Source organism: Anser anser, assembly GCF_964211835.1.
Source record: "Anser anser genome assembly, chromosome: 16".
Classification (NCBI taxonomy): Eukaryota; Metazoa; Chordata; class Aves; order Anseriformes; family Anatidae; genus Anser; species Anser anser.
Window position 1 is genome coordinate 58,022 of NC_139737.1, and position 14,393 is coordinate 72,414.

Here is a 14,393-nt window from a genome sequence, read left to right on the forward strand (position 1 = left end):
TGCTTATTTTTTTTAGCATATATTCTTAACAGTTGCGATTTGTTATTAACAATCTATATTAAACATTTGATGTTTAATGGTAGCCTGCAACTCAGCTGCGTTCGGCATGGACAGGAAAGTGCTCATTGGTAGGAACCTCATAAATTGCAAGTTAAGCAGGGAACCTACGTTATAAGACACGTGCAGAAACCGCAGCACCTGAATGTAAGCTAACTCCTTCTCTACGCTGGGTATCAAAAACCAACCCTGCATAACTCTCGACATTGCAGAAGCAAGTCCCAAGAATGTGCCCGTAGAAAAAAAAAATTGGGATGGCAACAGAATTCATTTCAGAAGAGTCTTTTGAGGCAAGACTTCTTGCAGCCTTCCAGTAACTCACCAACAGAAATACGCTTTTGTTATCAAAGATCTCTCTGCATTACAGTTTGTGACGTGCCAGTTTCACACATTTTCTAACCCAAGACCAGCTTCTCGATGCACCACTCGAACGCAAAAGAACGGATTTAGTCTATGCTGCCTGAACTGTACTTTCCTCGGTCAGAAGGTAATATGGTTCATTCTGGAAAGCATCATTTTTAAGTAACAACCTTCCCCACAGGGGCCAAACATTACGTTAACCAGCCCAGGAGATACTCATGCTATTTCATACATGACGATAACAGGGCAGATACTTGCTATATTCAATTTCTAAAGCGAGCCTCCTTTGGCAAAAGAAAACGCTATTTATTTATTTATTTAGATTTTTATTTTTTTTTAAACAATGCCGTGGGTTGCTGTTTTCAAAGGCCTCTCTGTCTTCTCTGATGAAGACATCTCTCATGTAATTATGGAAGCTGCAGCTGTTTCCACTGACAAGCTCTCAAAGTCCTGGGCTCACTAACCTGTGACAGTCATAATATCCAATTGCAGGTGACGGAATATTCTAGTTCTGCTCATTTCCTTTGAGGCCCAGAAAAGCTCATGACAATAGGAGTACCATGAAAGGACCCATAATATTACCTTTATTTTCAGCTTCTTCTAAGTCCTTCTCGTTTGCCAAGAGAATTTCTTCTCTGTGATCAGGTAATAAGTCAGCAAGACGATAAATAATTTCCGCTCTCCGAAAGAGAAAAGCTTCTGAACTGCATCCTTATATGAAGTCCATGGTGTTTGACATCTGGCTCACTTCAGCTCATTTCTGCTGACACATCTTCTCACTGTCTTGACTCCCTGAATGCTTGGAGCCAGCTGATTTTTTCCAGGACCCATTTGTGTTATAAACCTGTATTTTAAGACTTGCCACGTGTTCCCAACCTTAAAGAGTGAGCACATACTGTTCTCTCACCTGCTCAGGCTGCAGAGCTGCCAGGGTCCTGCCACCAGCTCGAGACCTTTCACCCTGCTGCTCTGCTGGAGGGCCTGCCAAAACAAACAAACAAACAAACAAACAAAACACAACCACAAGACATGCAGACAAAGGTTACAGCCCATGTGGGAGGAAAGGAACGCTAACCTTTCATCTTCCAACTCCTTACTCAAAGCAGGAAAACAGGTACGGTCCTAATAGACATATCAAAGAAATTCACTGTATGCCAGAACAGGAAAATCTGTATCAGATACCAAAATGCTGCCACGGTCCCCGAGCACAGCCCTTTTCAAGGCATCACGGAGATTCAGCAAGATCATCCAGGTCATAGGGGACAAACAAGCTTGTATCAAAGCTGCACACAGCTTGTATCAAAAAGACTTGACAAAGAGCAAAAGAATAGAAGGACGGCTAAATCTCAGGGCGTAGGAGAAAACTGAAAACAGGGAGGCATCCTTTGAAAAAGTTTAGTTAGACAACTAACGAAAAGAGAAAAGATTGCAAAACAACACGGGAATGTACAAACAGCACTGGAAGCCAAAAGCGGCCTGAGTAACAGCTTGCAGAATAGCTGCTCTCTCCACGCCTCTCCCTGTGCACACTGAAGGGTTCTTACAGAAGAAAGGTTTTCTTCGTGGCATGGATATCAAAGAACCTGTCTCAAACTGAAACGATACAGAACAAGTTTTGAAACAGAAGCAGAAGTAACAAGTCAAAAGGCTCATGCAGCATTTCACTAAGGAGTTCTCAAGTAGCTCACGGATAAGCTACGTTTTCATTTTTAACTCTCTTGAAATTGTCTGTAGGACAGATGACTTGAAATGTGACTAATAGGCCCGGACTTCTATTTCAGAAGCGTCCTACAGAAATTGCCAGAGCAGGAATTCCCACGTTAAGGAAAATAACAGGAGTTAAGAAAAGAACTAGCGGACACTTGATTAAGAAGACTTAATTAAGGAGTGTTAAAACAGCTTTTTAAAGCGAGGTCATACTTTATAAAGTAGATAAATTCTACCTAGTTCTTTGAATGCAAGTCTGATGCAGCAAGTCATCAGCTGGAAGGAACCCGAGCAGAGGATTCAAGATGTTCTATTCCAACATTAAAAATTACCTTTCAAAAGCCGTTTGTCAAGCAGAGCGTAGTTTCCCATTTGTTGAACAGGCAGGCCTAGCCAAATTTCGACCCTAAACTTCCAGGAAATCTCTACAGCTCCCAATGTACATGTTACTTCCGTACTCACCTGCAGGTTTTACCTCTGAAAAAAAAGTTCCAACTTTCTTCCCTTCCACAACATCTGTGATGACATGACCCGAGATCTTTGGGTGGGTTCCACTTGCAATCACTGCAGAGGTGCCTCCTTGGAGGGCCCGCAGAGCTGCTTTCACCTGCGATGAAGGATAGAGCCAGTTCCCGAAAATGCACTTGTTATTTGAATCCCCATGCTCAACACGAATTCTTGCTCCACTTTGATCGCTTACGTTTCCCACCTGGGATTTGGTTTCAAATGTCACAGATTGTTGGTCTCCTGGGTAGGATATGTCAGTGAGCTTTGCATCATCGGATCCTGGAGGGCTGTCAAAGAGTCCTGAAATGAATAATAAAAAACTGTTAATGTTACATATCTTCTGTTCCAAAGCTCACCAGGGAAAAATAACTAAAGCCTTTGAGGCTAAAAACCTGTATTCCACTCTACAGGATTCAAAACTCCCACTGAACCCTCCTTTTGTGGAACTGAAAGGATGAAACACTAACATGCAGGCTCAAGATGTGTAACTTCACCGGAATTGTAGCTAGTGTGAGGAAACAGAATATCCACATGCTGAATAGTATCACGTACGCTGGGAAGTACCCACACTTCAGTGAGGTTAGAGAGAAAACCGGAAAGAAGTTTCCAGCTTTTATACGGTTCAGAATCAGGGCTGACACACAAGAGTGCACAACTGAACAAAGGACAGTCCTCTTCACCTAAAATCTCAGATGATATTCCCGAATGCTGTGTTGTACACTGATAAACCGGGCAACTTAGAAATATGTATAAAGGCTAACTATTGAGTTCTGCAAAGAAAGGACACAAGACTATAGACACACACTTATTCATTTTAAATAAATATTGTACTTTTATTTAACTATGTTCTGAGTTGAGCGATACTTCTGTTTACCTAACATGTAAACCCTAAACTCTACCGCCAAACTTCCCAGAAGTTCTATGCGAACAAACACGTCACAGATTAAAGCGCACAAGTGAAGAGTACCTGAACTCTTCCTTTACAGCTTGGGAAGGAAAGGACACTTCTTTCCATAAAGAAGATACCACAGCAAATGAATAAGCTGTGAGGAAATGGGAGCGGTGTTTTCGTTTGTTTTTTATTTTTATTTTTTTTTTAAGTTGTTTGGACTATCATTTTTGTTATTTTTTTTTCCTGAGGCAGTCATTTCAACTAGAATCAACCATGAAATCCATCTGAAACAGCTGGAAGAAACTGTGGTTATGAAAAGCCAACCTCCTTCCTTCTCGGGGCCTACAATATGGACCAAAGTCCAGAAGCCACCGAAGGAAACACGTCTGGAGATGATAAAAAGAGTACGTGATTTTGTTGATGTCCTGGTGTGAAACTGTACCTACCACCTTCCTCTTTCTAGAAAAGTACCTTCAGCATCAACAGGTGACAGACTTCACGGCAGCACAGCTCACAAGACTAGACCACTACCAGCCACACGTCTGGGAGACAGAAAAGCTAGCAAGCTCCAGGTATCTGGAAAGCAATATCCAGGACATGTAAAGTACCCATAAATCACTGAAAGACAGAATCCACTGCCAGAAGAAGCAAACGATTGTAGAATAGCGTTCGGCTTATATGCAGGGAAAGACTATGTATTTAGAATCAGGAGTGTTACTCGTGACTATATACAATTCCGAGGAGCTAGCAGAAGTACCGTAGCGTCCACACAGGGCGTGCCTTCCAATCCTTTTACCGGCTTTGTTGCCCTCCTCTGTACGCTTTCAGGGATCTTAACGTTCTTTTTATATTGTAGAGCCCAGAATCGCACACAATATTGAAGGAGAGGCTTCGCCAACGCTAAATACAGTGGGAGAATCACCTCTTTTGACCAGCTGGCTACGCTGTGTTTAATATATCCCAAAATGCTAGACGATAACCTGTGCTTCTGAATCCTTTAGCTATCTTCCCAGGGGCCTGAAATTTATTTTGATTGAACACAGACTTCTTGCTGCAACTTTGTTGGTACCCACGTGAAAGAGCAGGAGTAGGGAATAATCTGAAGTTTGAACTAAGCTCGTAAGCTCGCTAGCAATGTCCCTGATCCAAGCCCCAGGCTGGTAGAAAAGCTCTCGGTAAAGATGGTCTGGTCTGCAGATGGGAGCCTCTGTTCCCTTCAGAAGGCAGTCACCTGTGACTATAACCTGGCACTATTTCTTCACAACGCTGGCCTTGATCTCTCGATCACTCTGCAATTCCACGAAAGGAATTGCCTCCCAAGTCGTTCTTGACTGACCACAACTAGCGTTCCGGAAAGCCCTGCAAGCACTTGTTCATTATTTCTAGGATAATTCTTAAAGCTGAAGCGGGACAAAGTTTTGTCCACAAAGGCCTTCGGGGAGACTTCTGAAAGGAAAACCAGGCCAAACCAAAAAACTGGGAACAGCAAGCGGCGTGTACGTCGGTTTTGCTAACAGAGTAACACTAATGTACTAGAAATTTCCACGTTCTTTGCCCTCTACCTTGAAAGTGTCACCCAATTCTGTCAGTGTTCACCATCAGCTTCTTTTTTTTTTTTTTTAAATTTTCGCATGGACATCTGAGAAAAACATTTCGAGTCCCCGTCATCGAGGGAGAAGAGGAGAGGAAAAAAAAGGAAAAAGAGAGGGGGGTGGGGAAGAAGCACAGCCATTCCTTTCCTCAGTAATGTGAGCAAAAAGCTCAGGCGCTCGGCAACAACAGAATCATAGAATATCCTGAGTTGGAAGGGACCACCGAGGATCATCGTTAAGGATCACCGAGTCAAACAACGCGCTTTGAAAGACAAAACGCAGAAGAACCTGCACGTTATTTAATCTCAGCTGTAGAGTCACGTGTATTTGTACCCGCTCATTTCTTCACCTGCCAGTTTATTGTGCTACAGATGTTACAGAACACGCAAACTACAAGGTTACTACTACTTTTCGTAACCGATGCGATCTTTGGTAGGACTAGCTGTGTAAGAGAGCCACCAAAATCCCCTTCACGCCTGGATTTCACCCGGAGGTCGCTGCGACTTACCCGGACAGCTGGGACAGACGGGCTGCTCTTTCTCCTGGGAAACCTGCGACTGCAGCACGCCAGCTGCAGCTTTCCTCCCTTCAGCTGCTGCACCACCTTCGCTCGGCGACAAACCCCGCGGGGGTCCCAGCGGCGGGGAGCTGCTTCTGCCCTGGTGAGCCGCAGGGAAAGGAGAGAGCCGGCCGTCAGCACGCGGGGGGAGGAAAACCTCCGAGGCGCAGCCCGACGATCGAGCGCAGCGAGGACCCGCGCCCGGCCGCCGCAGCCCCCACCCCTCCCGGCCCGACGCTCCGGGGAAGCGCCCCCGAAGGCTCTCGCTCGCCTCACCGCCGGCAGCCGCGCTCGCAGCCAGCGGCAACCTGCGCCTCCCGGCGCGCACGGCCCGGCCCCGGCCCCGGCCCCGGCTCGGGGAAAGACCGGCCGCGCACCACAGAACTACAGCTCCCAGCATGCCGCGGGACGGAGCAGTCCATCCGACGCAGAGGGGAGTCGGCCAAGCGCACACAACCCCCCCCCCCGCCGCACTCTCTGCGCCCGCCCGCCCGCCCCCCCCCCCGCGCCGCTTCGCCCCCCTCTCCCCCAGCCCTCCGAAGCCCCGCGCAGTGCAGACTCCGCCGCACGCCCGGTCCGCTCCGCTCCGCTCCGGCGCGGCGCCGCCCCCGCCCCGCACAAGGGCCGTTTCCGCAGAAGCCGCCGACCGCGTGGCGCCCCAACCGCCCGCCGCCTCGTCCCCTCCCGGCCCGGCCCGGCCCGGGGCGGCACCGACCACCAACCTCGTTGCGGCACCGCGCCTCGGCGGCCCGGCCCGAGCTGAGCCCAGCGCGGCCCGGCCCGACAGCTTCTGCCCATAGTGCCGGCAAGCCCTGCACGGCACCTCCGCCCTGGGTTCCTCCGAGCCAATCACGGAGCGCTTCCGCCCTGAGTTAAGGCTAGCCGTGACGCCACTTCCGCCCTCACGGTCCAGCCAATCACGGCGCCGCTTCCCTGTGGGAAGGCGACCCTCAGGCTGCCCCCGTGATGCCTTTTTTTTATTTTTTTATTTTATTTTTTTTTTAAAGAAGGGCGGGGTGTTCTTGGTCCTCCCTCGTCAAGTATATCTGCGAGAAACATCTCAAATAATTTTCTTGACACACGATCTTCTCTGAGGCTATTTTATTCGCGGTTGCAGTGGCGGGCGTCCTGCCGATCAGGAGCGCATTGCAGTAAGCACAGCATCAACTTTTATTCCCTATTCCCCGATGCCTGATCCCCTCCCCTGTGTCCTCACTGGCCGAGTACTGCAGGTTCACAAGCTACTCGACGCTCCTCTATACCATGTATGTACAATTTTACTTCTTTTTCAACCCTTTAATTTCTCCCTTCTTACTTCCTTTTTTTTTTTCCCCTTTCTTATGTTTCAGGAACCTGTGATCTTTGTTTTACCGTTCCCACGCTGCTCAACCTGTTTTTCCTCAAGCTTCTGCCTTATTTCGGAACAGTGAGGCCGCCTACCCACGTAGCGTTTCTCCTCATTATGACTGCACAACTACCTCGGAATACAGAAAATTAGTTCTCTACTGTAAAAACACAACTTAGTTTCTCACAGTTCCCTCCTCTCCTTTCCTTACTCCTACTGTTGTTTTTGCACCTCTTCACGTACCGCGCTCTTGAGTTTCTCCAACGTTAAGGCGCAATAGTCTTTTTCGGATGTCACGGGGGATGGTAGGCGTACAATGCCATTATTTTTACAATACCAACAAATAGTTGTTTGAGCCAATTCTGTTCAGGTAACCACGAAGTTAGTTTCTCCCAAATGTTTCTAAATGCCCAGGAACTGTCATCTTGAGCTACTCTATGTAGGATCTTTCCCCCCCACGCCCCCCCAGTATACTTTTTTTTCCCCCCAAATATCAGTCAAATTCGTCCCGTTTGATCTACGTATATACAGCAACTAGTATTAATTACAATGCACGCTCCTCCTTATGAGGTTATTAATGAATCGAATACTATTTGATTCTACAGTCCTATTTTTGCAAACTTATCAAACTTATTTTCTAGTTCTTCAGTTGTAGCGGAGATATTTACAATCGCTTTTTCTAATTCACCCACCCCTCACCAAGGTAAAAACCACCTTGCAAAGCTGTGAAATACTAGAGAATTTTACTAGAGAATTGTCTGGAGTCCGCTTAATCCTGCGTGTGGTCTCAAGGGGGCTTTGGCTTTGTGGGTCTTCAATAATAGTTACGTTTGGAATTATTGCCTCCAGGGTGCAAGCTCCCTTCCATCCCAGGGGCAACACCTGCCTGGCTTTATTGCCACGTAGCCAGTACCACCTCTCGCCATTTGGGACAGGCCATCCAGTTGCAGGATTCTCACGTTGCATCTGGCGTGCGCTATGTATATTGGCGTTCCTGTGGCTACCATATTTGGTGCAGTGTGGATTATTCCCTGCGTGGATAGTTCCACACCCAGGGTCAGTACTATCGCCCCCTGAGTTTCTATCAATGTTGTTTAAAAGGCACCTTCGATAACGCGGTATATTGTAGCCAGGATTACGCGCAGGGAGTGTGAGAAACACTCCGTAGCCAGTAGCTTAGGCTCAGGCGAGGATCTCAGTGAAGTAGTAATTTATTCGCGATCGCAATGGCACGCGTCCCACAAGCAGGAGCGCGCCTACTAGTCACACAGTACGGTTTATGTACTTTCTTTCTCGACGACCGGGACCCTCCCCTGTTTCCCCATTGACTGGGTATTCCGGGTTCACAACCTATCCGACGCTTCACAGACACTACATGGCCTTCAGTTGCCGGCCTGTTCAATTTCAAATTTCTTTTGACTTTTTTACTGTTTGAAGTGGTAATGTTTCTTCACTGATCTGACTTGACACCGTGATTTTCACCTAGCTGCTCTGAGGAGTCCGGTTGTCTGCATTTTACAAGGTTGTCCGTTAAGCTTTCTTATCACTGCGAGCCTATCTCAACACCGCATTCCTTCCCTCTAAACAACGTAACTCTGCAAAAACAACATTTTTATTCCCACAATTCCCCCCTTTTCTTCTTTATAAATTGTTGATTTTTGCAAAACTTTTCTCTGCGGTGTAATTTGGTAGATCTCTTCCTCTTCTTCACCTTCTTTGCTTTCCATCCCCTCTAATATCATCACCTTACGTGAGTAAGGTGGTGGCTCCACGGTCATTTCTTTCGATAGTGCAGTTTCAGTGAACCGCTGTACTAGTCCTTTTACACAGGGGATAATGCAACAACCAAGGGTCGTCAAAACTCCTGCTACTACGATCAAGGATGCAGATACGGACGCTAGGACCCCTTTCCATTTACCAAACCAAGATTCCGAACATCCTGTGATGGAAGTGCCTGTTCCTAATCATACTGCCAATTCACTGGCAAGGGTGGTAAGCCCTTGCAACGCTCTAGTTACTGTGCCATCTGGGGCAGTATTGTTGGGTATAAAAGTGCAACAATGGTTGCTCAGTATCTCACACACACACACACACACACACACACCTCCTTTCTCCGCGATCAACATATCTAATCTATTCTGTTTTCCCAAGCCATTTTGCTGGTGGCATCTAGTTGTTCAGCGATTTCTCTTATCGCATCCCTTGTATGATTTATGAATATCTGCTGACTATAATAAATACTCTTATTGATTGTTACCCACCAGAACAGCGACTCAAACCCTGCAGCAATTTGATTCCTGCCTTTCTGTTCATCGGGAACTCCTCTAGGCACCCCAAGAGAATCTATGTACCCTCTATCATCAAATGATATTCCTAAGCCTCTTTTACTTCTTCTGGGTATTTGTGATGTTTCTCTTTCAAATGCCAGGGTGAAGGGTATAGCTAATTGAACAAGTGCAAAAATGCCTCCCGAATTAGATGGTAGGGTGGACCATAAGATCTTCCCTCCGCAGTACCACCACAGATCTGCCCTGGGGATCTCAAGTCTTGAGCAGTTTCCCATCAGGTCCTTGGTAGCATTCAAGGTCCTCGTGCACAAGGCAAATTCTCCCAGATGCCGGGTAGCGCTCACACCCTGCCCTGAGAGGCAAGCTGCATGGTCACCTTTAGCTGTAGAGAATGCAGGGGGAACCCTGATATTGCTATCACGCAAGGAAGGGAACAGCAAAGAGAGAGACTTACAGGCCTCATTTCCCCAGGCAGTCTTTTCTTGGTACAATGCAATCATACATCGCATCCCCTGGGAATCCCTGGTCCACCCCAATGGGAAGGGCACTATCCGGGCAGTCGGTCGTCCCAAGGCACAAGCATAGCAAGTGCTATGGTTGAGACTCTGGACAGCATATTTGACCCATTCTATCCAGGCATTCACATCCCCATACCCTGTTTCAATCTCAAATGTTTGAACTGCCACATTTCAAAGAGAGCCTCCTGTTTTCTCCTTGAGTTTCTCCCTTTCTCTGATGGCAATAGAGGATCGTTTCCATACAGCTGTTCTCAATCTGGCTGTTGGGTCTCTCCCAGTTACTTGTTCTCTCTGCTCAGTTGTCATTGGGCATTTAAATCTCCACAAGCTAACACCTCACAAGCATCAAACATGACAGATTGTGGTACATAACCCTCTGTCACATTCACCCCTATTTTGACGGGGTATCCCATCTTACTATTATCTGGTCATGCCTTTTCCAAGTTGCCAATTGACCAAGCCCTTCTCTGAGGCCTACAGTCACTAGAAACAAAATTAATAGTTGATTTTTCCCGGTCATTATTTTTAACCCTTAGGTTTCCAAATAATTACCAATACAAAGAGTAAGATATATGTACCCTACTACTAGAACAAAAACCCCTTGGGAGCACTTTGATTCGCTATAGGCCAGTCCTTTCTCATATGATTTCTGTGTTGTGCATTATTATTATTCCAGCCAGGATCAGCAAGGATCCTACTAGTTGTTACCTCACAAAGAAGGATGTACCTATCTCTACTTGGAAACGCATCAGTCCGTAGACTCTGACCCACCTAAAGACCCCTGCAACTGACTGAAGCAAAAACAAAGCACTTACCCCAAACTGCAGCCCAGGCAGAATGAGCTCTCTGATGGGATGCCTGTGACTCAGTTACCATTAGGCCCTGCCTGGAACCCAAAGCCAATCACCTGGGAAAGGGGAGGGGCAAAGCACAAGAAAGTAGAAAGCAGAAAGAGAGCAGGAGAAGCAGCAGCTGTTTTTCTTTTCCTTTATTTTTTTCTAGCTTATCTGAACAGCATGCAGAGTGCAGACCGGAGAACTGGCGTCTCTCTAGAAGCAACAATACCAATGCTTTTGCTTCAGCTTTGAATATTGAAATGACAATATGAGAAAGCAAGTTACTGAAGCTAACTGGAATTCGCTCAACTTTTCTTCTGCACAGGAAGAAAAATTTAGCAGCATAACATATTACACCCCAAAACCAAAATCAATGTAGTAACATCACTCGCAGGAAAAAATGGAGTAAATGATGTAGTAACATCACTCGCGGCCCCGGGGCGGCTGCAGTACCCACTTTTGGCCACCAGGCGGCGGCAGAGGGCGCCAGGGGGCGGCACCGCCCATGCGCAGACCCGGGGCGGCTGCAGTACCCACTTTTGGCCACCAGGCGGCGGCAGAGGGCGCCAGGGGGCGCCACCGCGCATGCGCGGCCCCGCGGCGCCTGCAGTACCCACTTTTGGCCACCAGGCGGCGGCAGAGGGCGCCAGGGGGCGCCACCGCGCATGCACGGCCCCGCGGCGCCTGCAGTACCCACTTTTGGCCACCAGGCGGCGGCAGAGGGTGCCAGGGGGCGCCACCGCGCATGCAAGGCCCCGGGGCGCCTGCAGTACCCACTTTTGGCCACCAGGCGGCGGCAGAGGGCGCCAGGGGGCGCCACAGCGCATGCGCGGCCCCGCGGCGCCTGCAGTACCCACTTTTGGCCACCAAGCCGCGGCAGAGGGCGCCACGGGGCGCCACCGCGCATGCGCGGCCCCGCGGCGGCTGCAGTACCCACTTTTGGCCACCAGGCGGCGGCAGAGGGCGCCAGGGGACGCCACCGCGCATGCGCGGCCCCGCGGCGCCTGCAGTACCCACTTTTGGCCAGCAGGCGGCGGCAGAGGGCGCCAGGGGGCGGCACCGCGCATGCGCGGCCCCGGGGCGGCTGCAGTACCCACTTTTGGCCACCAGGCGGCGGCAGAGGGCGCCAGGGGGCGCCACCGCGCATGCGAGGCCCCGGGGCGCCTGCAGTACCCACTTTTGGACACCAGGCGGCGGCAGAGGGCGCCAGGGGGCGCCACCGCGCATGCGCGGCCCCGCGGCGCCTGCAGTACCCACTTTTGGCCACCAGGCGGCGGCAGAGGGCGCCACGGCGGCTGCAGTACCCACTTTTGGCCACCAGGCGGCGGCAGAGGGCGCCAGGGGGCGCCACCGCGCATGCGAGGCCCCGGGGCGCCTGCAGTACCCACTTTTGGCCACCAGGCGGCGGCAGAGGGCGCCAGGGGGCGCCACAGCGCATGCGCGGCCCCGCGGCGCCTGCAGTACCCACTTTTGGCCACCAGGCGGCGGCAGAGGGCGCCAGGGGGCGCCACCGCGCATGCGCGGCCCCGCGGCGCCTGCAGTACCCACTTTTGGCCACCAGGCGGCGGCAGAGGGCGCCACGGCGGCTGCAGTACCCACTTTTGGCCACCAGGCGGCGGCAGAGGGCGCCACGGGGCGCCACCGCGCATGCGCGGCCCCGCGGCGGCTGCAGTACCCACTTTTGGCCACCAGGCGGCGGCAGAGGGCGCCAGGGGGCGCCATCGCGCATGCGCGGCCCCGCGGCGCCTGCAGTACCCACTTTTGGCCACCAGGCGGCGGCAGAGGGCGCCAGGGGGCGCCACCGCGCATGCGCGGCCCCGCGGCGCCTGCAGTACCCACTTTTGGCCACCAGGCGGCGGCAGAGGGCGCCAGGGGGCGCCACCGCGCATGCGCGGCCCCGCGGCGCCTGCAGTACCCACTTTTGGCCACCAGGCGGCGGCAGAGGGCGCCTGGGGGCGGCACCGCGCATGCGCGGCCCCGCGGCGCCTGCAGTACCCACTTTTGGCCACCAGGCGGCGGCAGAGGGCGCCTGGGGGCGCCACCGCGTATGCGAGGCCCCGGGGCGCCTGCAGTACCCACTTTTGGCCACCAGGCGGCGGCAGAGGGCGCCAGGGGGCGCCACAGCGCATGCGCGGCCCCGCGGCGCCTGCAGTACCCACTTTTGGCCACCAGGCGGCGGCAGAGGGCGCAGGGGGCGCCACCGCCCATTCGCGGCCCCGCGGCGCCTGCAGTACCCACTTTTGGCCACCAGGCGGCGGCAGAGGGCGCCACGGGGCGCCACCGCGCATGCGCGGCCCCGCGGCGGCTGCAGTACCCACTTTTGGCCACCAGGCGGCGGCAGAGGGCGCCAGGGGACGCCACCGCGCATGCGCGGCCCCGCGGCGCCTGCAGTACCCACTTTTGGCCACCAGGAGGCGGCAGAGGGCGCCAGGGGGCGCCACCGCGCATGCGCGGCCCCGGGGCGCCTGCAGTACCCACTTTTGGCCACCAGGCGGCGGCAGAGGGCGCCAGGGGGCGCCACCGCGCATGCGCGGCCCCGGGGCGGCTGCAGTACCCACTTTTGGCCACCAGGCGGCGGCAGAGGGCGCCAGGGGCGCCACCGCGCATGCGCGGCCCCGCGGCGTCTGCAGTACCCACTTTTGGCCACCAGGCGGCGGCAGAGGGCGCCACCGCGCATGCGCGGCCCCGCGGCGCCTGCAGTACCCACTTTTGGCCACCTGGTGGCGCAGAGGGCGCCACAGCGTATGCGGTGCTCCGAGGCGCCTGCAGTACCCACTTTTCGCCACCTGGTGGCGCAGAGGGCGCCACAGCGTATGCGCTGCCCCGCGGCGCCTGCAGTACCCACTTTTCGCCACCATGCGGCGGTAGAGGGCGCCACAGCGTATGCGGTGCTCCGAGGCGCCTGCAGTACCCACTTTTCGCCACCTGGTGGCGCAGAGGGCGCCACAGCGTATGCGCGGCCCCAGGACGCCTGCAGTACCCACTTTTCGCCACCAGGTGGCGCAGAAGGCCCCAAGGGGCGCCACAGCGCATGCGCTGACCCAAGGCGCCTGCAGTACCGGATTATCACCAGCAGGTGGCGGAAGGGGGCATTCAAAGGCGCCACCGCGCATGCGTGGCCCCTCGCCGCCTGCAGTACCCGCTTCTCGCCGGCAGGATGCGTCCTGAGGGCAGCAGTGACGGCTTCCCAGACCATTTTCTCAGAGAAAGCACAAACGAAAACAGCAGAAATTTGCACCCCACGCCGCCTCAGGGAGGAAGTGTCTGCCTTGAGCAACGTGCCGCTCACAGCTGGGAAGCTGAGCGGCGGCAAGCTGAAACAGTACCTTATTATCGGGACAAAAAAGGCAGGGAGATAATAACAACGAACCCAACATGGGCAACGGGATGCTCAGAGCCCAATGACCACAACTCCCGGCTTGCTGGGGCAATGGTGCTCCTGGCGGCTTGACACTGCAAACACCACAGAGCCAGCCCCAGGCTTCCCCACCTGCAGCCCAGCACCCACAGACCTGTGCCTGCCACCCCATGCCACCCCTGCCTGGGCTTTCCCTGCCCCAGCCGCCAATCCCCCGGGACCCGGCCTCCACAACGCCATCCCCTGCCCTGGGGGTCCTGCCGGGAACCCCCAGCCCCCTCCCCACTTGCGCCTCTGCAAGCAGCCCCCGCCACACAGAGCAGTCCCCCCAGCCCGGTGAGCAAAGACAGCAGCGAGCTGCCCCCCCACCCGGC

General features: G+C 52.9%; 1 protein-coding gene across 1 annotated transcript; it reads right to left on the bottom strand.

The window, feature by feature from the left end:
• Window positions 1–722: 722 nt before the first annotated feature.
• LOC310882875 (uncharacterized protein) lies at window positions 723–6,838 on the bottom strand (the record flags this gene model as incomplete). Its single annotated transcript, XM_083802243.1, has 8 exons — window positions 723–881; window positions 1,000–1,227; window positions 1,325–1,398; window positions 2,587–2,731; window positions 2,825–2,931; window positions 5,624–5,774; window positions 6,397–6,541; window positions 6,834–6,838. The coding sequence occupies 7 exons, from the start codon at window positions 6,836–6,838 to the stop codon at window positions 1,162–1,164; spliced, it is 693 nt and encodes a 230-aa protein (XP_083658369.1). The 3' UTR covers window positions 723–881; window positions 1,000–1,161.
• Between the last annotated feature and the right edge of the window lie 7,555 nt (window positions 6,839–14,393).